The sequence below is a fragment of the Cotesia glomerata genome, linkage group LG8 (assembly GCF_020080835.1).
Source record: "Cotesia glomerata isolate CgM1 linkage group LG8, MPM_Cglom_v2.3, whole genome shotgun sequence".
Taxonomy (NCBI): domain Eukaryota; kingdom Metazoa; phylum Arthropoda; class Insecta; order Hymenoptera; family Braconidae; genus Cotesia; species Cotesia glomerata.
In genome coordinates, this window is record NC_058165.1 from 3,348,703 (window position 1) to 3,374,524 (window position 25,822).

The following is a 25,822-nucleotide window of genomic DNA, read 5'->3' on the forward strand; positions in this document are numbered from 1 at the left end:
AAAAGATACATAATTAAGAAATGACCTTGTATCTTGTGAACTATTGACATTTGTAAAGATATAAGCTCACCCTGACATTACACTCATCGAGACCTTTCATTTGAGTACCCACATCAATTTTTCATATATTTTATATATTATATATATGTATATATATATATATATATACTGCTTAACATATATGCTGCTAACTGCTGCTGCTGAAATATATATATATATATATATATATATATATATATATATATATATATGAAAAATATATCAAAATGCATGTGGGTACTCAAATGAAAGCTCTTGATGAGTGTAACATCGGGATGAGCTTATATCTTAAAAAATGTCAATAACTAAGAAATGACCTTGTATCTCGTGAACTATTCCCTGATTTAAAAAAAGTATTGAGACAAAGAAAAAAGTATTGAAAAGTATTGGTTTTCTAGTCAATCCAATACTTTTCAATACTTTTTTCTTTGTCTCAATACTTTTTTTTATTCAGGGTTGACATTTTTAAAGATATAAGCTCAATACGATGTTACACTTATCGAGATCTTTTATTCGAGTACCCACATCAATTTTTCGTATATTTGATATATTTATATATTTCACAAATACCATATATACAAAATATATAAAAAATGCCGTGTAGGTACTCAAATGAAAGCTCTTGATGAGTGTAACATCAGGATGAGCTTACATTTTTAAAAATATCAATAATTAAGAAATGACCTTGTATCTCGTGACCTATTTACATTTTTTAAGATATAAGCTCATTCCGATGTTACATTCATTGAAACCTTTCATTTGAGTACCCACATCAATTTTTCATATATTTGATATATTTATGTATTTCACAAATACCATATATATAAAATATATAAAAAATGCAAGTGGGTACTCAAATGAAAGCTCTTGATGAGTGTATTATCAGGATGAGCTTAGATCTTTAAGAATATCAATAATTAAGAAATGACCTTGTATCTTGTCAACTAATAATATTTTTAAAAATGTAAGCACATCCCGACATTACACTCATCGAGACCTTTCATTTGAGTACCCACATCAATTTTTCATATATTTTATATATTTATATATATTATATATATGTATATATGAAAAATATATCAAAAATGCATGTGGGTACTCAAATGAAAGGTCTTGATGAGTGTAACATCGGGATGAGCTTATATCTTAAAAAATGTCAATAACTAAAAAATGACCTTGTATCTCGTGAACTATTGACATTTTTAAAGATATAAGCTCATTCCGATGTTACACTTATCGAGACTTTTCATTTGAGTACCCACTTCAATTTTTCATATATTTTATATATTTATATATATTATATATATGTATATATGAAAAATATATCAAAAATGCATGTGGGTACTCAAATGAAAGGTCTCGATGAGTGTAATGTCGGGATGAGCTTATATCTTTAAAAAAATCAATATTTAAGAAAGTACAGTGCAATTTAACAAAAATCATTATTTAACAAAGCAAAATTCTATTTATTCATAGTTCATTACGGCAGTCACGTAGTGACTGCAAAGTTGCTAGTTATTATTATTATTAAAAATATCTATAAATTAAATTTAAAATTGTCGCGCCAAAAAAAAAGTTCACACAAACACCGAAAGACAGCGCTAGTGAGTTCCTCTGACGGGTAAGCTCTGAAATAACATCCTCCATACTGTCTTTTTCTTTCGTTGATCAGACGACCGTGTGCTTGTTCTGCTAGTCAGCTAAGGCCGCAATAATATCGGCAACTTGCACTTTTAAATAAAACCATCCAAAGTTTTTAATTAAATAAATAAAATCTCAAGATGTCGACAAAGGCTGAACTTGCTTGCGTTTACTCCGCATTAATCCTCGCTGATGATGATGTTGCTGTAACTGTAAGTAACCTATATCTTCAAAACCACGTGTACTTTTTTTTCACTATTTTTATATCTCATTTTTCTTTCTTTCTTAATTAATTAATTAATTAATTAATCAGCTTATTTAATAACGCGCTTAAATTTTCAGGGTGAGAAAATTCAGACTATTCTGAAAGCCGCCAACGTTGAAGTTGAACCTTACTGGCCAGGACTTTTCGCCAAGGCTCTGGAAGGTGTCAACATCAAGGACCTCATCACCAATGTTGGATCCGGTGTTGGAGCCGCACCAGCTGGCGGAGGTACATTTTGTTTTTTTTATTTATAATTTTTACATCAATTACCTCAAATCATCCACTGGATTAGTGAATCAGCTAATTCAGTCAGCATTAATGAGGAGAGCAAAGAAAGTTAGGAGTTGTAGGGTCTAAATTATTTTAAATTTATACCTAGCTGCTTTCAAGCGACATTTTTTAAAATTTTATTTGATTTTTTTTATCATTATGAATTGAGCAAACTTGTGACAATTTTTTCACAAGTAAATTGTAATTTAAAAAATTATACAAGTAGAAATTTTTAAAAATTATAAATGTGAATTTTTTATAATAATTGAGAAATAACCTTGTATCTCGTGAACTATTGACATTTTTCAAGATATAAGCTCACCCCGAGATTACATTCATTAAGACCTTTCATTTGAGTACCCACATTAATTTTTCATATATTTATATATGTTATATATTTGTATACATGAAAAATATATCAAAAATGCATGTGGGTACTCAAATGAAAGGTTTCAATGAGTGTAACATCGGGATGGGCTTATATCTTTAAAAATGTGAATAATTAACAAAAGACCTAGTATCTCGTAAACTATTGACATTTTTAAAGATATAAGCTCATCCCGATGGTTCACTCATTGAGATCTTTCATTTGAGTACCCACATCAATTTTTCATATATTTTATATATTTATATACTTCACAAATACCATATATATAAAATATATAACAAATGCCATGTGGGTACTCAAATGAAAGGTCTTGATGAGTATATCATCGGAGTGAGCTTATATCTTTAAAAATGTCAATAATTAAGAAATAGCCTTGTATCTTGTGAACTACTGATATTTTTTTAGATATAAGCTCATCCTGACATTACACTCATCGAGACCTTTGATTTGAGTACCCACATCAATTTTTCATATATCTTGTATAATTATATATATTATATATATGTATATATGAAAAATATATAAAAAATGTATGAGGGTACTCAAATGAAAGCTCATGATGATAGTAACATCAAGATTAGCTTATATCTTAAAAAATATTAATAATTAAGAAATGATCTAGTATATCGTGAACTATTGACATTTTTAAAGATATAAGCTCATCCCGATGGTACACTCATCGAGATCTTTCATTTGAGTACCCACATCAATTTTTCATATATTTATATATATATATATATATTATATATTTATATATATATATATATATATATATATATATATATATATATATATATATGTATGTATGTATGTATGTATGTATGTATGAAAAATATATCAAAAATGCATGTGGATACTCAAACGAAAGCTCTTGATGAGTGTAACATCAAGATGAGCTTATATCTTTAAAAACGTCAATATTTAAGAAAGTATAGTGCAATTAAACAAAATTCATTATTAAATAATACAAAATTTTATTTATTTATAGTTCACATAGTGACTACAAGGTTGCTAGTTATAATTGAAGATACTTAAAAAAGAAAATTCCACATGTGGAAATGAAAAAAAAAAGTCCAAATTTCATAAAATAGCATCTAAAAAAATAATTTTAAAATTTTACTCCATAAAAAATTTATTAAATATTTTTTTTTCTCTTTAAATAATTAACTTATAAAAATTCCAAAAATTTTTCATATATCTGCTAATTTTATTATCATATTTTTTCTGATAATTTAATTGTATAAATTTTATTATTTTAGCTCCAGTAGCTGCCGCTGCTGCTGCAGACGCTGCCCCCGCGGCCAAGGAAGCCGAGAAAAAGAAGGAGGAACCCGAAGAAGAGTCTGATGATGACATGGGTTTCGGTAAGAAAATAATTAAATTTTTTAAACAATAAATACATTTATTTTACTCCAATTTTTATTTAATTAAACAACTAAATGATTATCTAAACATGTATTAGCTACTGAATAATTAATGTAGAGAATTTTATAATGATATCAAAGGACTTTCAGTAGTCTAATAAATTAATAAGAATTTTTGTGTTAATAATTATTATTTTTTTTGTTACAGGTCTCTTTGACTAATTTCAAATACCAAGAACTACAATTATCAGTACTGTGTATTGAAATTAAATAACAAAAAAAAAAAATAAAATCTTTTTTTTTAAATTAAATTAAAAGTTTCTTTTTTTTTAATTACGTATTCCTGGTCCCAGGAGGTTTTAATATTAAGTATTTAAAAATAAGTAATAAAATTTGTGTCTCAAATTTTATAGTCACTTGCAAATCAGGTAATGAATTTTCAAAATAAATTTTACTGCTTTATTATTGTGCGTAATTAAAATGATTTTTAAAGAATTAATGGAATTGAATAATCTACAATTTTATTTATTTAATTTATAAAAAATATTTCAATTAAAAAATTACATTATTTAAAAATTTTTTATTTGTACTTTTAATTAAAATTTTTAAATAAAATTGTAAATTATTAAATTACATAAAAAAAAAATTGCAATTAAAATTTAAAAAATGGATGAAGCTTAAGATTTAATTCAAATAATATATTAATTATGCTAATACACTGATAGAAGGATTTATTAATATTTAATAAGCTTTATTAGCTGATAATAAATGATTTTTTAACATCATGATTTAATAAATATTTATTAACAATTAATAAATTATTTATTAAATGTTAATAAATATTTGTTAACAGTTAACAAATATTTATTAACAGTTAATAAGTACAATTTATTAACTGTTAATAAATATTTATTTTATTTATTTAATTTGAATGCCAAGGCAATGGCCGAATGTTAAAAGTACAAAAATATAAGAATATAAAGTACATGTAAGAGTATAAACGTCTCTAAATAAATATTGTAACAATATTAAGATTTTGCTAACAAATAGTGAAAAGAATCAAAAGATTTAAGAAATATCATCAGTTTTTTACAATCAAAAGAAATATATAAAGTGAAATAAACGTAAGCAAGAAATTTCTAAAAGTTCCAGTTTTAGCTGAAGAGCTATAAAACTTATGATATAAAATAAAAAGTAAAAATACCAATTTTCCTTTGACACTTTTTATAACTCTATAGTTGGAATACATGATAATAATTAAATTCACTAAATTAATTAACGTTTTTAATATTTAAAAATATAAAAGATAATTATGAGCTGTGATAGAATTTGGTATTTTACAATAAACGTTATTATATTGTAATATAATTAATTCAAATAATTTATAAAGATGATTTTTGTTTGTAAGCAATCTTTATATCATATGACATTGCGAGCCAAACAAATTCACTCAAGAAAATATTTATTAACTGTTAATAAATATTTGTTAACTATTAATAAATACTTATTAACTATTAATAATTGTACTTTTCTCCCAAATAAATATTTAATAAATGTTAAAAAATATTTATTCAAATTTAATAAATTAAATAATTGTCTTCAAATAAATTAAATTATTAATAGTTAATAAATCCTTCTATCGGTGAAGACTAATTATTATATTTTTTTTTTTTTTTTAAATATTTTTACTCACACGTCTAAAGATAAAGACAAATATTGATATAGATATATTTATATAGCTAACAATAAAATACTCTACTCATTGGCCCGCCGGGAGCTATTTTATAAAATAATAATAATAAAAATGATAATTATTTGAAGAAAAGTATAAAGCAGGTCTCTGAAGTGTGCTCATCAACTGTACACCTTAATTTACTTGATATAAATTATAATTAGTCCATCCACATATTTATACTTATACCATATACATATATTTATTATTTTATTTTTTATTAATTATATATTATATATTGTTTTGGTATCTCTTTGCTTAGGATTTATAGTTTTAAATTAAATTTATGAAGAATCTGTACGTTTATCGGGACCAGTAAGTGGGACCTTTTGAACAGAAGCACCTTTACCTGATAAAACTCGGTGGAAAAATTCTCTTTGACATTTTTTAGATACTTCACATCGAGCTAGTAGCTCGCCGCTTGTTCTTACAATTGTGAATTCTAAAATACAACTTGATAGGATATCGCTACCGAGATCGAAGTTTAAGACATCGTTCCATACTGGGCTTGGATCACGGCAGATTACTGTACGTTTTTTCTTTAAGCTTTTTCCGTCTTTGAATATTGTTACCTGGAAATTAATTAATATTTATGATAATTTTAACTTTTTTAAAAATAGTAAAATATTATTTTTTTTTTTTATAAAATATTGTTGAAACTTAAAATTTTTCTTATGAATTATAAAGCGGTAGATTTATTAAAATTTGTATGACAATAAAAATTGAAAAATTGGATGAAATTTTTCGACGTTTTAGTTATTTGACTATATTGAAAAATATAAATTTTAGATACTGAAGTTGAAAAATTTTTTGTAATGAACGATGAAATTATTATGAAAAAAATTTCTGAGAAAATTATATAAACTAACAACCTTGGCAGTCACTACGTGACTGCCGTAACTTGTGAAATATAGATAAATAAAATTTTGCTTTATTAAATAATGAGTTTTGTTAAATTGCATTGTACTTTCTTAAATAATGAAATTTTTAAAGATATAAGCTCATCCCGATGTTACACTTATCAATAGCTTTCATTTGAGTACCCACATGCATTTTCATATATTTTTCATATATACATATATGTAATATATATAAATATATGAAAAATTGATGTGGGTACTCAAATGAAAGGTCTCGATAAGTGTAATGTCGCGGTGAGCTTATATCTTTAAAAATGTCAATAGTTGACAAAATATAAGGTCATTTCTTAATTATTGATATTTTTAAAAATATAAGCTCATCCCGATGTTACACTTATCAAGAGCTTTCATTTGAGTACCCACATGCATTTTCGTATATTTTTCATATATACATATATGTAATATATATAAATATATGAAAAATTGATGTGAGAACTCAAATGAAAGGTCTCGATGAGTGTAACATCAGAATGAGCTTATATCTTAAAAAATGTCAATATTTCACAAGATACAAGGTCATTTCTTAATTATTGAAATTTTTAAAGATATAAGCTCATCTTGATGTTACACTCATCAAGAGCTTTCATATGAGTACCCACATGCATTTTGATATAATAATATATTTCATGTATACATATATATAATATATAAAAATATATGAAATATATGAAAAATTGATGTGGGTACTCAAATGAAAGGTCTCGACAAGTGTAACATTAGAGTGAGCTTATATCTTTGAAAATGTCAATAGTTTACAAGATACAAGGTCATTTTTTAATTATTGATATTTTTAAAGATATAAGCTCATCCTGATGTTACACTTATCAAGAGCTTTCATTTGAGTACTCATATGCATTTTAATATATTTTTTATATCTACGTATATATAAATATATAAAATATATGAAAAGTTGATGTGGGTACTCAAATGAAAGGTCTTGATGAGTGTAACATCAGAATGAACTTATATCTTTAAAAATGTCAATAGTTCGTAAGATACAAGATCATTTTACTAAAAAAAAATTAGAAAATCGGTAGACCCTGAAGGCCATCCGTGCAACTTCCCGCTAATTCCATACCTAGGTGCATAAAACTGCACTAATGACGTTTTTGAGCTCTTCGAGCTCAAAAATACAATTTATGTGTTATTTTGAGCTCTTCGAGCTAATAGAAGTATCATAGAACAATATTTTTTTAATTTTCAAACCGCACTAACTTTTAAATGAATCAACCAATTTTCACTCGGTTGGCAGTATTTGACGCAATTTTTTTAGTTTCATGAAGAATCTTCAAGTTTGAATTGATAAAACTAGGAAATTTGGAGTAATTCCAAAAAAACACTTTTTTTGGTTTTCTTTCGTTCATGATATTTCTTGAACGAATTGACCAATTTTGACCGGCTTGACGACGATCGACGTAATTTTTTCATGCTAATAGCTGATTAGTTTTTGAAATCGATCAGTGCAGCCGTTTAAAAGTTATTCCAAAAAATGTCGGAGTTATGTTAAAAAAACACTTGTTTCCAAATATTTTATCGAAGATATCTCTCGAACCAATCAACCGATTTCCACGTTTTTGGCGGCGCTCGACGCGGTTTTTTAAGCTCTGAAATTATTCTATATCATCAAAAACGATCCGAGAAGAAATGAAGAAGTTATTTCAAAAAAACACCTTTTTTGGTTTTTTTTCGTTCACGATACCTCTCGAACGAATCAACCGATTTTGACCGGATTGGCGACGATCGGCGTGGTTTTTCAAGCTTAAGGGCGGATTAGTTTTTGAAGTTGATCGATAGAGCCGTTTAAAAGATATTCCAAAAAACCATTTTCAAAAATGATTTTTTTCTTATTTTTTTTGAAATTTTTCAAAATTTCTCAAAATCTATCGGTCCGAATCGGTTCAAATTCTCAGGAAATCTAAGTTTGAGGGAACTCTTTAGTCGAGATCTGATGAAAACTCGATTTTGGCAAAACGGGGTGACAACAATAACTTTCCGATTTTTGAAAATCTTTGATTTTCTTAGCGGGAAGTTAAAAACCAATTTTATCATATGAGTTTTCTGGAGAAAAAATTTTGCTTATTCTCTTAATAATATAGATTAAAAGCTTGTTAAATAAAAAAAAGAGTTAAAAAAAAAAAAGAAAAACAGTTATATAAACAATGACAACTATTTACCTTTACATAAGTATCATAATTCTGATTACCAGAATCCTCAGTAATTGAGAGATTAATTGCCCGTATGACGATTACCGTTAATTTGTTAGCATTAGCATCATAGCAGAGAGATACCATAAGCTCGCCAAGTGGATCAGATCGATAAACACTACCTTCTGCGCCGTACCTGTGTATTGGTCTAGTTACTTCAACTGGTTTTAAACCCAGGAACTCGCCATTATTAAGTGGCAATGGTAAACGCACGTAACCAAGTGCGCGATGCTTGGATGCTGGGTCAAAGTCATACAAAAGTACTTCAAGAGTTGTCCCATTTAAAGAAGAAACTTCAAAGGTGAACTCTTCATCAAACACTGTAATTTTATTCAACAGCTTAACAATCTACCCAATGCAATTACCTAATTGCTTTTATTGATTTTATGTTTTTTTTTTTAGTTGAGTAAAACGAACGTGATATGAAGTATAATTTACCAGGGTTCAAGGTACACCTGTGAACTTTTGTCTGCCACGTATTGCTTCGGTCTGGCAACAAACGTATCTTTGCGTACGGATCTGCGTTTCCGCTTAATTCCCTGGCTCGTAGATCGTGTGCCTACAATGTATAGAACATTTTAATTATATTTACAGAACAGGTAGCTTATATTTATATTATTGGTTTATATTTATGTTTGCCAAGTTTATTACCTCAATAAGTTTCACTGTTAAAACACCGGCTGTTGAATCAAACGTCAAGCTTAATAGTAGGTCGCCTCCAACTTCATCCAGTGAAGATGATGATGACCAGGAAGATTGCTGTAATATTTTTAGTTAAATTTAAATTATAATTTTTTTTTATAAGAAAAATAAATACTAGCAAACTGCAAAGGAATTTTTTAAAAATTTATATTCATTATTTCAGGTCTAAGTATTACAAAATTTCAGAAGAACCAAAATCAGGATATAGTAGACCAAATAATTTATGCTTTTTTTTTTATTTATTCCAATTTACAACGTTTCGTCAGCATAATTCTGACTTCATCAGGTAACCTATGGGTAAAATATCGCGTTACTGATGCCATAAGGGCGTATCCCGAAAAAAATACCCTTGAAAAGGCATAAGGGCGTATAAAAATTTTTTTTTCCGGGAATCGACGTAGTTATGCCTGAAATGCGTAGAAATGACAAAAAAAAATTTTTTTCAAATTCGAAATTTTTTGGTACGCCCTTATGGCACCCAGGATACCTATCGGGAGCCATAAGGGCGTACCAAAAAATTTTTTTTTGGGAAACAACGTATACTTACTTGAAACGCGTAGAAATGACAAAAAAAATTTTTTTTCAAATTTGAAATTTTTTGGTACGCCCTTATGGCACCCAGGGTACCTACCGGGAGCCATAAGGGCGTACCAAAAAATTTTTTTTCGGGAAACAACGTATTTTTACTTGAGACGCGTAGAAATGATGAAAAAAAATTTTTTTCAAATTTGAAATTTTTTGGTACGCCCTTATGGCTTCCGGTAGGTACCCTGGGTGCCATAAGGGCGTATCAAAATTTTTTTTGCATTTCTGCCCGTTTTAGGCATAACTACGTCGATTTCCGAAAAAAATTTTTTGGTACGCCCTTATGGCATTTGTAACGCGATATAATAAAATTAATTAAAACAATTACAACCAACTTATGAAGACATGATCAAAATTCAAATAAATAATACCTTGAAATATTTAACAAAAATACCTAGTCACATGATACCAAATATTATGTTTGAAATTCATTAATAAGTTGGTTGTAATTGTTTTAATTAATTTTATTATATTTTACACATAGGTTACCTGATGAAGTCAGAATTATCCTGACGAAACGTTGTAAATTGGAATAAATAAAAAGAAAAACATAAATTATTTGGTCTACTATATCCTGATTTTGGTTCTTTAAAAAATTTATTGGAGAAAATTTTTGTCATAAATATTTTTATCCTCTTAATTATATCGCGTTACTAATGCCAAAAGGGTGCATCTCAACATCTGCAGAGCCAAAAGGGCGTATAAAAAAATTTTTTTCCTCCAACCAACCTAAAAATATGTTTATAACATTCAGATCTGTAAGAAAAGTGAATAAAAAAATTTTTTTTTTGTATACGCACTTTCGGCTCTAAGATAAAAAAATTTTTAAGCCAAAAGGGCGTATCATTTTTTTTAATTATAATTAATTATTAGTCTTAAAAAAAAAAAAAGTTACAACACCGGTAATAATAATGACTTTACAACTCATTTTATTTAAAAAGAAAATTAATTTGAATGAAGAAAAAAACGAAATAACAGTAACATTCTATTTGAGGAAAAATGTATTTGACTCAATTACAAAATTTTCATTTTTATTCATTTTTGTACGTCAGGCACAGTTGGAAAAAAATACCATCGATATTACGAAAATCTGTGCTTTGATGATGGTAACAACTGATGAATTTGTTTTAAGATTAAAGTATTTTTTAAAAGTTTAAATTTACAAGCAATATATTTTTATTATTTTTTACTTTCAGAAGCAAAAGATTCTTTAATCAAATACATATTCTCTTCAAATAAAATGAGTAGAAGAGTTATTATTTTTACTAGTGTTATGATTTTTTTTTTAAGGCTAATAATTAGTTAGGATTAAAAAAAAAATGATACGCTCTTTGGACTTTAGAATTTTTTTGTCTTAGAGTTAAAAGGGCGTATACAAAAAAAATTTTTTTACTTACTTTTCTTACAGGTCTAAATGTTACAAACATTTTTATTTTAGTTGGAGTGAAAAAAATTTATTTTTATACGCCCTTTTGGCATTAGTAACGCGATATATTACGTAGATTATTTTAGTAACTAACTTTGTGAAAAACAGAATCACTGTCACTACTTAATCGCGAGCCATGGGAAGATCTTGGCTGTGGTCTGACAATTACCATCCGCTCATCACTAGCTACTAGTGCACCACCTGGTAATGGAGGTGCTATTGGACTCACTGGACTTCTGGGTTCATCATCTCCTTCGGACAGTCTTTGAATTACTAAAAAAAATACTCAATTAATACAATCAAGACAATTTTTGGAGTTCTTTTAACAAATAAATTATTGTAGAGAAAATTGAGAAAAAATTTATTTGCGACGAATAAATTATTGCAACAAAAAATTAGGAAAAAAAATTGACATGTAAAAATTAAAAAAAAAGTAAAAATTCTATTTTTCAAAAATAATTGTTTGGAACAAATTTTTTTGTTAAAAAAATTTTTTTAATTTTTTCATAAAAATTGCACACATTAAAAAAATTTTCGTAAAATTTAACATAAAACTTTGTGTAGATGATTTTTTTACACAAAATTTATGTTAATTCTACACATACTGTTTGTATTGATAAAATCAACATAATTCTGTGTTAAAAGTAACACAAAAACATGTTAAAACTTTCATCGGCTGATTCTCGGATTTCTACACACTTAAATGTTATCCGTAACACAAATACAGTGTTGATTTTAACATTTTATTTGTGTTACTCAGATCAGCTGTCAAATATGTGAGTTATATTAATAATTTAAATATATATTTAAATAGATTTTAATTTCTGAATAAAAAATAAATTGTTTTCCATAAATACAAAGTTAAAGAACTTAATAAAGAATTCAAATTTTTAAATAGTGATTAATTAATTTTAATCAATAGTTGCTACTTTACTACAAGTCAGTGGCAATAGATGATTAGGATTAATGATGTATTAATTTCTAATTATTAATTATTAATAAACTCGTTAATTATATATTAATGGAAAATAATTTTTTTTTCACGCTGCATTTAAGTATTTCACGTAATGACACAAATCAAAATCCACCAAATTAAAATGACGTTGAGGCAATCACATTCAAATGTCTAAATATCTTGTGTGGCATACGTGACTGAGCTCGGGTTGCGGTCAACTAGTCAGATCGACAACATTCCAAATTATTAAAACTCTAGAAAATTTAAAATTCCGCTACATTCAAAGTTTATAAAATACATTAGCTTAAATAGAATAACAGCCGAAAAACAATTTTGTAAATTATAAAACACCGGGTTATCGAATAAAAGTAAATATAAATCTTATATTCCTCAAGAGTTAAAATTAATTTGATTTCGAAAAAGGGTTGTTCCGACGTATATTCATCCGAATACTCATCTATCTGAATAATGATTCGGCCGAAAATTACTCATCCAAAAAATTGGAAGTTTTTCTTAGATGGTCCACCTTTACAATCATGAAATTTGAGTGTTTTCCATACATGCTTGTAAATTAAAATAAAATTAATTTTCAAAAATTAATTAATTTAAAATTAATTTAAAAAAATTTCTAATCTAATTATAAAATTATTTACATTTTTCGGCTAAATGAGTGTTCGTCTGTTCATTCATTTTGGCGTATAAATTTTCGTTGTTATGTTTTTTAATTTATTGAGACTTTGTAACTTTGAAAGATTCTATTAATATAGCTTTAGATTTTTCTTTATTTAAGATTATATTTTTCGGAATTTTAAAATTTGTAAAATTAATTATTTTAAATTACATTTAATATTTACTTTCTAAGTTCTAGTAATTTATTAATTCGGAATGTTGTTAGTCTGACTAGTTGACTGCAACCCGCTCGTACTCCCGAGATCCCGCGCAAAATAAAGCGGAGCGGCGTCATAATCAACAGACTCGATAGAGTCTGGCGCCAAGTTCCGTTCAAATCCGTTGTAAACGGAGCGCCAGACTACCGACTATGTTTACTGTAAGCAGAACGGTTTTTTGAGGCTGCGAAATTTTATTTAATTCTACGGTACTTTTTTTACCCAATTTGTTTACCATAACAGTAATTCATAATTTATTTCACCGTATTAATTAATTATATTCACTTATAACAATTTATTTACTTGAAATTATTAAATTTTATCAGCACATACTATAGCTCGCTCACAAATTTCGATCCTGACTTTTTTTTGATGGAGAAAGGTCAGCGCCACAGACTAGATAAAATAAAAATGTGTAGTAATCCTCCTATAGATAAGCAACTACAGTTAAAAAAAGTAATTCACAGCTTACATTTACGGCCGCCAGGGTGCACTGGAATTACATCTACATAAACTGTAGCTTCAAGGGGATAGTTTGCAGTAAAAAATGCAGTCAACACGAGATTTAAGTTGTTATCAATTGTAAATTTTCATTATAATTACAAAAAATACTAAAATCCGAACAAAAACAGTTTCACTGTAAAAAAGTCGCGCCAAGTCCACGTTCATAAGACTATTAGGAAAAAAAAAATTTTTTTTTTCTTTACAAAAACATACAAAATTAAAAAATCCAAGTAACCGATATGATTGTTTATGATTTTCGGAAATTAAAAAAAATTTTATTGTAAATTTAAAAATAAAAAAAAAATTTTAGAACGTACTTGGTGTGCGTCATTGTGTATTTCAATTTTTTTAAAGTCCTAGTAAATAGATTTTACGAATTTCATCAAAAGTAAAATATTTTGCAACCACGCACACTAAATACGTTCTAAAATTTTTTTTTTTAATTTTTAAATTTACAATAAAATTTTTTTTAATTTCTGAAAATCATAAACAATCATATCGGTTACTTGGATTTTTTAATTTTTTTATTTTGTATGTTTTTGTAAAGAAAAAAAAAATTTTTTTTTTCCTAATAGTCTTATGAACGTGGACTTGGCGCGACTTTTTTACAGTGAAACTGTTTTTGTTCGGATTTAACATATCGCGTTACTAGAACCATAAGGGCGTATCTCAAAATATGCGCCCTTATGGTTCTGCAGAACTATAAGGGCGTATGAAAAAAATTTCTTTTGCTCCAATCAATGTAAAAATGTTGAAAATATTAACATCTATGGAAAAAACGAAAAAAAATTTTTTTTTTGTGATACGCCCTTATGGTTTTAAGAAAACATTTTTCTAAAACCATAAGGGCGTATCCTGTTTTTTCGGTTTATTATCAATTATGGGTCAGAGTAAGAAAAAAAATTGCAAAGGTAATAGAATATCACTCCACAACTTGATTTATGTCAACAAATATTTATCTAAGTGAGAAAACTAATAAAAAATTAAGGAAAAATAAATTCATCAGAGTATTACTCCAATGCCATCTCCATCGTCAGGATCATCTGTGTCTAAGATTATAAAAGTAAAAAAAAAGATTTCTTAATTTTTTTTTTAACTAGATACTGACAAAAAAATTTATAAACTATGACCATGGCTGAAAATTAAACTTTGATAATACCGATGATATTTTGTGGGACAGTGCCTGATATACAAAAATGATTTAGATCATCAAACTTGCTTCAAGATATTGGTATTGAAGAATCATAACAATTCTCAAGAACAAAGTTCTTTTTGAATGACTTTTTTAAAATTACAGTACTAAATGGCTTACAAAACTCTTTTGTTAATTTTAAATAAATCTGAAATAAAAAAAAATCAATTTTGAAAAATTTTCAGGCTAATTTTATTAACTTGAAGACATACCGATTGTTCTCAAGTTGTTATGAATTTATTTTTTCTTAATTTTTTAATTTTTCATTCGTTTTTTCACTCAAATAAATATTTTTTGATACAAATTAAGTTGTGGAGTGATAATTTCTATCACCTTTGCAATTTTTTTTCTTACTTCGACCTATAATTGATAATAAACTGAAAAAACAGGATACGCCCTTATGGTTTTAGAAAAATGTTTTCTTAAAACCATAAGGGCGTATCACAAAAAAATTTTTTTTTCTTTTTTTCCATAGATGTTAATGTTTTCAATATTTTTACATTGATTGGAGCAAAAAAATTTTTTATACGTCCTTATGGTTCTGCAGAACCATAAGGGCGTATATTTTGAGATGCGCCCTTATGGTTCTAGTAACACGATATCTTTGTGTAAATTCAACATATTATTTATGTTACTATAGAAGACATCAACACAGCCTTTATGTTGAATTGACATTTAAAAAGTGTTATTTATACTACTAACCGAATGGGAGTATTCTTTAACATAAATTTTGTGTTGGTTGGCCAGTAGCATTAAAAAAGTGTAGTTTTACTTTGAATTAACACTTGAGTGTGTTAAAAAATTGATGGATTGATCAATACAAACAGTTTGTGTAGAATTAACATAAATTTTATGTAAAAAAATCATCTACACAAAATTTAATGTTAAATTTTACGAAAATTTTTTTACTGCGCACCTTTTTAAATCAGTAGGGGAAGGACGGGCAAAACGGATATGTTAATTTGAAAATGAAATAACAAATATATATTACAATCATATCCATTCTTAACTTTGGCTAATAATTTTTTGGGTAATTGAAGTTTATAATTAAAGTAAAATAAAAATAATAACAAAGAAATTCTTCTTCGAAATTAAAAAAAAAAAAAAAAGTCAACATTATCCGTTTTGTCCTACCAGGGCGGGCAAAATGAATACTCAGGTCGCGTAAAACGAATACTGATTGGAAAATACATTTCAATCAAAACAATCGTCGCAAAAATATCAACCGCGTCCTGAATATGAAGAAAAAAAATCAAATCTGCATCGTCCTTAACAACATTAAACTAAGTATTGTATACTTACGATTTAAAATTTTATTTTTTTTCCTAAATTTCAATATTTATAAAAAAAAATTCCCACAAGTATGCAAAACCAATGCTTTATCGATAACGGTAAGTGTAGTTACATAATAGATTGATAGATTGCTGTCTAAAATGTTTCTATCGACCGACCAGCGATTTAAAACGATTATTCATTTTACCCGCCCTCTCCGTCTTGCCCGTCCGTCCCCTATAATAAAAACAATAAATTACCTTCGCGCGAGTCCAAAATACTAGTATCATACGGCGGATCGCGTCTAGTCCACTCTAATTCCTCGCAAAGGCTGTCCCCAAAGTCCGGCAGACCAGCGGAATTGCCAGCTGCAGCACTTGCGACATTGCCCAGCTCAATAAAGTTCTGTTTGGATGTAGTGGCCTCTTTAGCGCGGTCCAACAGATCCTTCTCGAACCAATTGAGCGGCCTATTTCCAGGGAAATTCCGGCGTTTCAAGCACATTGCGAAGACAATTGCCCCTGAGAAGGCTCCAACCACAGCTGCGATGCTGACCAGCGAGTATCCGAACCACCCGAAACTGTGGCCGTACATCGTTAGACCTATAATCACCGCGAAAAATCAATCAGCTTAGACATAACAGGTCAAAAAATTAAGTTAGTCGACAATTAAGAATTTTAATAATTTTTTTTATTGAAAAAATTATTCAAAAAAAAATTTCATCTGTAAAAAACTTTGCAATTTTTTAAAAATATTTTTTTGTTCCAATTTAATAAATGAAAAAAATTAAACTGAAGTCAGCTGACAACTGTCAAAATTTTTATAACAAATCAATTACAGTAAAAAAAATACTATAAAAAATATCCGCTAATAATTTATTACACTGAAGTTAGCAGACGTCTAAAAATTTTTGATTTTTTTTATTAATTAAATTACAACTAAAAAGATATTTCTAAAAAATTGCACTTATAGTTTTTCAAGTTTTTTACATGTGAAATGTTTTTTTTAATTGTTTAATTGAAATATTCATGGAAATTAACTTAGCCGACTTTTAAAAATTTTTAGAATTTTTTTTTTATTGAAAAAATTATTACAAAAATATTTTTAAAAAAATTCATTTGTAAAAAATTAAAAAAACTACACGTGCAATTTCTTAAAAATATATTGCAGTTATAATTTAATAAATGGAAAAAACAACAAAAAATTAAAAACGTCGGCTAACTTTAGTATTATAAATTTTTTCAATAAAAAATTTCTAAAAATTTTGAAATGTCGGCTAACCTCATTTTCAAAAATTTTTAATTTTTTTTATTAATTAAAAATAAAAATTAAAAAACTATTTTTTAAAAATTCCACGTATAATTTTAAAAATTTTCTACAGGTGAAAATTTTTATTTTAATTTCTTAAAAATTACTTTTCAATAAAATAAATTATCAAAATTTTCAAATGTCGGCTAATTTAATTTTCATAATTTTTTTAATAATTTCATTTTTACAAAATTATAAAAATAATTTTAATATCAGTTAACTTCAGTGTCTTTAAAATGAAAAAAAAAAAAATAATTTGTGAAGATTTTTATAAAAATTTTTTTATTGCAATTGATTTCTTAAAAGAAGTTAAATAAATTTTGACAGTTGTCAGCTGATTTCAGTATCAAAATAAATTACAAGTGCAATTAAAAAAAAAATTTTTTTTCAATTAAATTACAAGTAAAAAAATATTTAAAATTAATTACAAAAAATTTGCAGACGTTAGTTAATTTAATTTTCATTTAAAATTATTAATTAAACCAAAAAATTAATTATTTTAGGTTACTCTTAAAAATTTTAGGTTATGTCAAAAAATACAATCCAAAATAAATAACAATTAAATTAATCAAAATAAAATAAAAGTAAAACTCACCGGGAAGAAAACTCTACATTATTCCAGCACGTATGTACGACTTGTCAAGTCTACGAGTTGGAAGCTGTTGTACGCAGGCGTCAATCAAATGTTTGATGTACCTGTGTAGTATACAGATGAAGTTAACTTCCAATACATGGAATTGGCATCGCCTACATTTATATCAACATAACATCTCTACAACTGAATCTACTTATCTGTCTGCTATCAATATGTTTAAGACTTTTATCAACAAATTTTTATGTGGGAGTGTGTACACAATAAGTACATGGACCAGTTAATCCACGTAGAGGCTTGTGAATTTGTATCATGTCTACAGACACAGATAAAGTATTTTATTTTATTTTATTTTATTTTTCTTATATTCTATGTAACTATATATATATATATATATATATATATATATATATATATATATATATATATATATATATATATATATATATATATATATATATATATAATTATATATATATATATATATATATATATATGTGTATATATGTATATATGTGTATATATGTATATATGTATGTATATATGTATATATGTGTATATATATATATATACAGACACCCTCAAACTCGCCCTTGAACTTTTATCCAATACAAAACCTCAAGTCGCACTAGTCTGCTCCGTTTTCGCTTTGAACTATGCGATATGCTATGCACGATTAAGAATAATAACAATGTTACAGATCATTTTCTAAGGGTGTAATTTATGTCTCTGATACTTACCAGAACTTAATTTCTAAGGAACACGCCCTTGGAAATTAAAACTACTTTAATTTAAACGTTTACTAAAAGAAAAAAGAAGAAGGATACTCTCTAAATATGAATTAGTGAAAATTCGCTGGAATAAGTGAATATTCACTTTTTCTAAGTGCCAATCGAACCACTTTGGTTTCAAAGTGGTTCGATTGGCACTTAGAATTAGTGAATATTCACTTATTCCAATGAATTTTCACTAATTCATGTTTAGAGAGTACACGGAAAAAAGTAAACTGTAACAAATAACAGTCGATTTATAATAAGTAACTCTCTAAACATGAATTAGTGAAAATTCATTGGAATAAGTGAATATTCACTAATTCTAAGTGCCAATCGAACCACTTTGAAACCAAAGTGGTTCGATTGGCACTTAGAAAAAGTGAATATTCACTTATTCCAGCGAATTTTCACTAATTCATATTTAGAGAGAATGATCAACTGCTAAAAATTACCATTTCAAATAGTAAAATCGTGATTTTACTATTCACTTAATAATATTTACCATTTAAACGTTACAATTTACTCTTTACATGGAAGAAAATACTATTTCAAACAGTAATATTCGCTATGTAAATGTCTAAAATGTTAAAGTATAATAATTAAGAATTCAGACTGATATTTATCATTTTGTACCTGAAAAATGATCTTATGATATGTAAAAAGTATAAAATAAAGTTAGAAAATTTCTCATACAAGCAACGTTAATATTTACAAAGTAAAATGGTAAATTTTAAACGCGACGCTAAAAATCAAACTGTAATTATTGACTTGCTTGGACTGGTAAAATGTATATTTTAAAAGTATAATTTTTACTGTTTCAAATGTTAAATTCTCCCAGAGTGAAACCCCCTTCTCTTTAATCTAAGTTCCCCTTCTCCGCATAATATGGACTATATATTGAAATGGCAATTTTTACTGTTTGAAACTGTAATTTTTTTCGATGAAAGAGTCGTTATTTACTATAGTGACATCTACTAATCACTTATTTTGGATATTAAATTATAAATTGTGGCTTTTATACTTTCTACATTAAGCTCTGTAATATTTATATCGCGTGCTTAAAGGTAAAAGGGCTTATAGCTAAGGGTTAATAGGGATTTGTGCTGAAAGGGCGTGTAAAAAAATTTTTTTTTGCCATTCGGTTTGAAATTGTCTGTAACGTAAAAATCAGTGAAAAAAAAAATTTGGTATCCTAAAGCTGAAAGGGCGTATATCTCAAGACATACGCCCTTTCAGCTTTAAGAAAAGTACTACTTAAAGGTAAAAGGGCGCATAAAAAAAATTGTAATTTTAATTCCAAATGTTGAATAATAGTTTAACAAGACAAGTTATACTAAAATAACAGCCTCATATACAAAGTGAAGATATAAACAAATAGAAAATAAATCAATCAAAAACAAATTACGTAAAAATTAAGTGATTAATTTAAAGTAAAAACTTCGTAAATAATTAAATCACGCGTACTTTATTGTTTTTTGAATATATTTCCTTTTTTAACTTTAAAAAATTTTATAGTTGAAATTTTACGCCGCTACTACCACAGAAAGTTTTTTTTTTTCACATTTTTAAACTACGAATATGTTCTTTTGTAAACTGGCCGAAAAAAAAATCATACACCCTTTCACCGACCTTTAGATCACCAAAATTTTGAATTTTCAAAAGTAAAAGGGCGTATAATTAAAGACATACGCCCTTTTACCTTTATAATTTTTTTTTTCAATTTTAAGCATAGAATGTGTCTACTACTCGATTTGCAATAAAAAAAAAAATATACGCCCTTTTACCTTTGCAGAGGTAAAAGGGCGCATAAATTGTCATAAGCCCTTTTACCTTTAGGCACACGATATATTAAAAAAAAAAAATTTCCTCTTTAATACTGATTGAAACATTTCTTCACAATGAAAAATTAAAAGAAAATATTTTAATTAAAATAATTAATTTTTTTATGACACGAGTAACATGAAATCAGCAGACTGATAATTTTTAAAATTTTTAGAACAAATCAATTATTTAAAAAATATTTTTAAAAATTCGCACTTATAATTTTTTTTTTAAATTTCTACATGTAGAATTTTTTGACTATTTTTTTTTTAATACTAATTTGTTGTATAGTGATTAATGATTAATGAAAAATTTTTTTATCTCACCTTCTTTGTAAACTTTTATGATATTAAAGTTGTCTGTCAAAGACATTAGAAATTTTTTTATAATTTTATAGCAATGAAAAAAATTAAATAAAAAAAAATTATTAGCAGAAATTTTTTAAAACATTTTTATTAATATAATTGATTTGCTAAAAGAATTTTTAAAATTGACAGCTGTCAGCTAACTTCAGTATCATAAACATTTAAACATTATTTTATTTTTTATTTATTACTCAATAAACTACTATCTATAATTACTACCTGTATTCATCAACAAAAAAAAAATATACGCCCTTTTACCTTTGCAGTGGTAAAAGGGCGCATAAATTGTTATAAGCCCCTTTACCTTTAGGCACGCGATATTTTTGCCACCTCCATGTCCGCTTTACTGTTTGACACTATAAAAATTAATCGGAATCCGAGTGAATATTACAGTTTACTTCTTTCCGTGTATTCTATGATTTTTAATTTTATTTTTTATGGAATTAAAAATTATAATTAAATTAAAAAATTTTTTTTTATTAAAAAAATTGTTATAGGAAAATTTTTTAAAGTTTAATTTACAGAAAAGTTAGAATATAAAGTGCAATTTTTTAGTCCTAATTTAAAAAATGAAATAAATAAATAAAAAACGTCAATTAGGCTGATAGAAGGATTTGTTTATATTTAATACGATTTATATTAACTGTTAATAAATGATTTTTAAACGTACGAATTAATAAATATTTATTAACAATAAAATATTTATTAAATATGATTTATTGAATGTTAATAAATATTTGTTAAGTAATAAGTAATTTATTAAATAAAAATTAAGTAAGCCGACATTTACAAATTTTTAGAATTTTTTTTTATTGAAAAAATGATTAAAAAAACAATTTTCACTTGTAAAAAACTTTAAAAACTGTAAGTGCAATTTTTAAAAAATATTTTTTTGTTCTAATGTTTAATTAATGGAAAAATCAAAAAATTAAAAACGTTGGCTAACTTTAGTATATTATTTATTTTATATGAAATTAAAAATAAAAATTAAGTTGAGAATTTTTTTTTTATTGAAAAAATTGTTATAAGAAAATTTTTTTTAATTTTATTTGTAAAGAAGTTAGAAAAATACTAAGTGCAATTTTTTTTAGATCTAATTTAATAAATAAAAAAAAAACTAACTTTAGAATTATAAAATTAAATTACCAGACATCTGAAAATTTTTAGAATTTTTTTTATTGAAAAAATTTCACTTGTAAAAAATTAAAAAAAATATCTGTGCAATTTGAAAAATATTTTGGATTTTTTAATGTTTGCTAATTTTGGTATCATAAATTTTCGAAACAATTGCATTAAATTTTAGATGATACTAAAATTAGTACTTATCTAAAAATTATTCAAACTTTTGATAAATTTTTTTATTTTAATTTCTACATGTGGAATTTTTTTGCATCACAATTTAATTATAAAAATTAAAAAAATGTTTAAATATCTGTTAAATTCAGTATTATATTTTTAAATAGTTTTACTTGATTAATTTTTTTTTTTATATTTTCGCGAGCGAAGATAATGAAATTGTTATTTTTATTGAAATGAGAAGCAAATTTTCTCTGAGAAAATTCTCTGCTGAGATTAAAATTACACTTAGACGTTTATACGCTTTTATTTTATTACTTTGAGCGGTGAAGTAATATAAATAAGAATAGAGTGATGGTGATGAGTTTTTTTATTTCAATGATTTTAGTTTTATAGGTATGAAAATATCTTCTGTTGAGAAAATGTTGAGAATTCTCTGTAGGGTGGCAAAGGTATTTAGGACGAAAGTTTAAAAGCGAATAAACACTTCTAGAGGTATTTAATTTTAAATATTGAATCAATGTTGATCTGAAGGTAATATTTGCAAGTTATTTAAATATTTCTTTATTTTAATCTGATAATGCGGACTTTTTTTAAGAAAGAAATTTTTAATATTTAAATTTATCGTAATATTTTTTTAATTTTCTTTAAGTTAAATTATTTTTAAATTATTTATCATTTTTAAAAATTTAATGTTTAAATCAAATTTTTGTAATAAGTAACTTGATTAAAAGTTATTTTTTTGATAAGTATTAACTAGCAACCCTGCAATCACAATAAATAAAATTTTGTTTTAATAAATTATGAATTTTGTTAAATTGCACTGTATTTTCTTAATTATTAAGGTTTTTAAAGATATAAGCTAATCCCGACGTTACACTCATCAAGAGCTTTTATTTGAGTACCCACATGGATTTTTGATATATTTTTCATTTATACAAATATATAACATATATAAATATATAAAATATATGAAAAACTGATGTGGGTACTCAAATGGAAGGTCTCGATGAGTGTAATGTCAGGATGAGCTTATATTGTTGAAAATGGCAATAATTAATAAATTATATTGTATTTTGTCCACTGATGATATTTCTAACGATATAAGCTCATCCTGACGGTGTACTCATCGAGACCTTTCATTTAAATACCCACACGAATTTTTTATATATTTTATAATTTTTCATGAATATTATAAATATAAAATATATATAAATATATGAAAAATTGATGTGGGTATTCAAACGAAAGGTCTTGATGAGTGTAACATCAGAATGAGCTTATATCTTAAAAAATGTCTATATTTCACAAGATACAATGTTTTTTCTTAATTATTGATATTTTTAAAGATGTAAGCTCATCCCGATGTTACACTCATCAAGAGCTTTCATTTGAGTACCCACATGCATTTTCATATATTTTTAATATATAATATATATAAATATATGAAAAATTGATATGGGTATTCAAATGAAAGGTCTCGATGAGTGTAACATCGGGATGAGCTTATCTTTATATCTTTAAAAATGTCAATAATTCACAAGATAAAGGTCATTTGTTAATTATTGACATTTTTAAAGATATAAGCTCATCCCGATGTTCTACTCATCAAGAGCTTTCATTTGAGTACCTACATGCATTTTGATATATTTTTCATATATTCATATACATAAATATATAAAAAATCATGTGGGTACTCAATTGAAAGGTTTTAATGAGTGTATCATCGGAATGAACTTATATCTTTAAAAATGTCAATATTTCACAAGATACAATGTCTTCTTTATTATTGTCATTTGCAAAGATATAAACTCATTTTAATGTTACACTCATCAAGAGCTTTCATTTGAGTACCTACATGCATTTTGATATATTTTTCATATATTCATATATATAAATATATAAAATATATGAAAAATTGATGTGGGTACTCAAATGAAAGGTCTCGATGAGTGTAACATCGGGATGAGATTATATCTTAAAAAATGTCAATATTTTACAAGATACAAGGTAATTTATTAATTATTGACATTTTTAAAGATATGAGCTCATCCCGATGTTATACTCATCAAAAGCTTTCATTTGAGTACCCACATGCATTTTGATATATTTTCATATATTCATATACATAAATATATAAAATATATGAAAAATTAATGTGGGTACTCAAATGAAAGGTCTCGATGAGTGTAGCATCAGAATGAGCTTATATCTTTAAAAATGTCAATAGTTATCAAGATACAAGATCATTTCTTAATTATGTATCTAGAGAATATTTTCGAATACACCCTAAATACATCATAATAAATTGACTATCGATAAGAATGATATGAAACCTTGAAAGGCACAATTTAAAATCAAGACCTTTACAATGACACCAAATTTCACTAAAAAAATCGATTTTATCATATGTCTCACACAAAATTTTTCTTACTCTCTCAATAATATAAATAATCATTTTTGAGATAATTTTTATTAGTAAATTTTATTACTTTAAAATAAATTTTGTATATAAATTAAAAAAGACAATTTTATAAAATAATTCATAAAATCTCTTGCGATAAAAAATTTAAATTAAAAATATTTTCTAATCTAAAAAAATTATTAATCTAACTTTATAATTTTTTACATAATAAAAAAGGTGAAAATAAGCATCATAACTATTTTTAATCACAAAAAAAAAAAAATTAAGTCGTACCATATGGTATTATAATAAAGTAAAAATAATAAAAAACTAAATATAAGTTACCTTCTTTTTTTTATAACTATAACAATAACAATTTTATCCAGCAGGCGATAAAACTGTATCAAAATAAATGACCAAAGTAATAATAAATTATAATGATTAATGATCTCGAGAAACTAAAACGCATTACAAGTAGCTTCTAATAATATAAATAAAAATAACGAGGACATATTATTAAAACAACACATCAATACCCGTACCCGCGTAATCCAGTTAAGTATTTAAAAACATTTGCTCAACAAAAATAATCCGGTCTTATTTTCACTTGACGTCATCACTTGGTAATTACTTTTAAAATTCACAAAAAAATATTTAAATAAATTTATAAAATTTATCACTAATATTTTTTTTTATAATTTCAGATTTTTTATTATGCGTGTACTTTATTGCGTGGGAGTGTACTTTATTTGATTAATATCATTAACAAGAGTAATAATATTTACTGTACCTGCTATTCAACAGTATGTCCGTCACCAAGAACGTTAAGTTTCATACTAATGCAATATCCGTGTACACATCGTCGGGATAGTAGGTAAGTAAAAGCCTGACGGGTGATTTTATGGGAGGGTGGTTGA

The 25,822-nt window shown here is 25.9% G+C and overlaps 2 protein-coding genes and 1 long non-coding RNA gene across 3 annotated transcripts; 2 read left to right on the top strand and 1 right to left on the bottom strand.

Annotated features, from left to right (window-relative positions):
- Window positions 1-1,683: 1,683 nt before the first annotated feature.
- On the top strand, window positions 1,684-4,275 carry LOC123270319 (60S acidic ribosomal protein P1). Its single transcript, XM_044736322.1, has 4 exons — window positions 1,684-1,892; window positions 2,023-2,173; window positions 3,863-3,967; window positions 4,176-4,275. Exons 1-4 carry the CDS (start codon window positions 1,821-1,823, stop codon window positions 4,187-4,189), a joined length of 342 nt encoding a protein of 113 aa, XP_044592257.1. The 5' UTR covers window positions 1,684-1,820; the 3' UTR covers window positions 4,190-4,275.
- A 1,370-nt stretch (window positions 4,276-5,645) lies between these two features.
- LOC123270311 (synaptotagmin-1) lies at window positions 5,646-25,822 on the bottom strand. The gene is made up of 8 exons (XM_044736314.1): window positions 25,696-25,822; window positions 18,250-18,350; window positions 16,607-16,948; window positions 11,631-11,809; window positions 9,475-9,582; window positions 9,262-9,382; window positions 8,794-9,143; window positions 5,646-6,271 (listed from the first exon to the last, which is right to left on the bottom strand). Exons 3-8 carry the CDS (start codon window positions 16,938-16,940, stop codon window positions 5,984-5,986), a joined length of 1,380 nt encoding a protein of 459 aa, XP_044592249.1. The 5' UTR covers window positions 16,941-16,948; window positions 18,250-18,350; window positions 25,696-25,822; the 3' UTR covers window positions 5,646-5,983.
- On the top strand, window positions 18,349-25,696 carry LOC123270320. Its single transcript, XR_006510564.1, has 3 exons — window positions 18,349-18,579; window positions 25,292-25,528; window positions 25,610-25,696. It is a non-coding gene; the product is annotated as an uncharacterized LOC123270320 (long non-coding RNA).

Excerpts from the sequence above, each read along its gene's own strand:
- LOC123270319 (XM_044736322.1), top strand. The coding sequence starts at position 1,821 with ATGTCGACAAAGGCTGAACTTGCTTGCGTTTACTCCGCATTAATCCTC. Across the intron at positions 1,893-2,022 it reads ATGATGATGTTGCTGTAACT|GGTGAGAAAATTCAGACTAT; the intron begins GTAAGTAACCTA and ends TTAAATTTTCAG. Across the intron at positions 2,174-3,862 it reads AGCCGCACCAGCTGGCGGAG|CTCCAGTAGCTGCCGCTGCT; the intron begins GTACATTTTGTT and ends TTATTATTTTAG.
- LOC123270311 (XM_044736314.1), bottom strand. The coding sequence starts at position 16,940 with ATGTACGGCCACAGTTTCGGGTGGTTCGGATACTCGCTGGTCAGCATC. Across the intron at positions 9,583-11,630 it reads GTGATTCTGTTTTTCACAAA|CAATCTTCCTGGTCATCATC; the intron begins GTTAGTTACTAA and ends AAAATATTACAG. Across the intron at positions 9,383-9,474 it reads TAACAGTGAAACTTATTGAG|GCACACGATCTACGAGCCAG; the intron begins GTAATAAACTTG and ends TATACATTGTAG.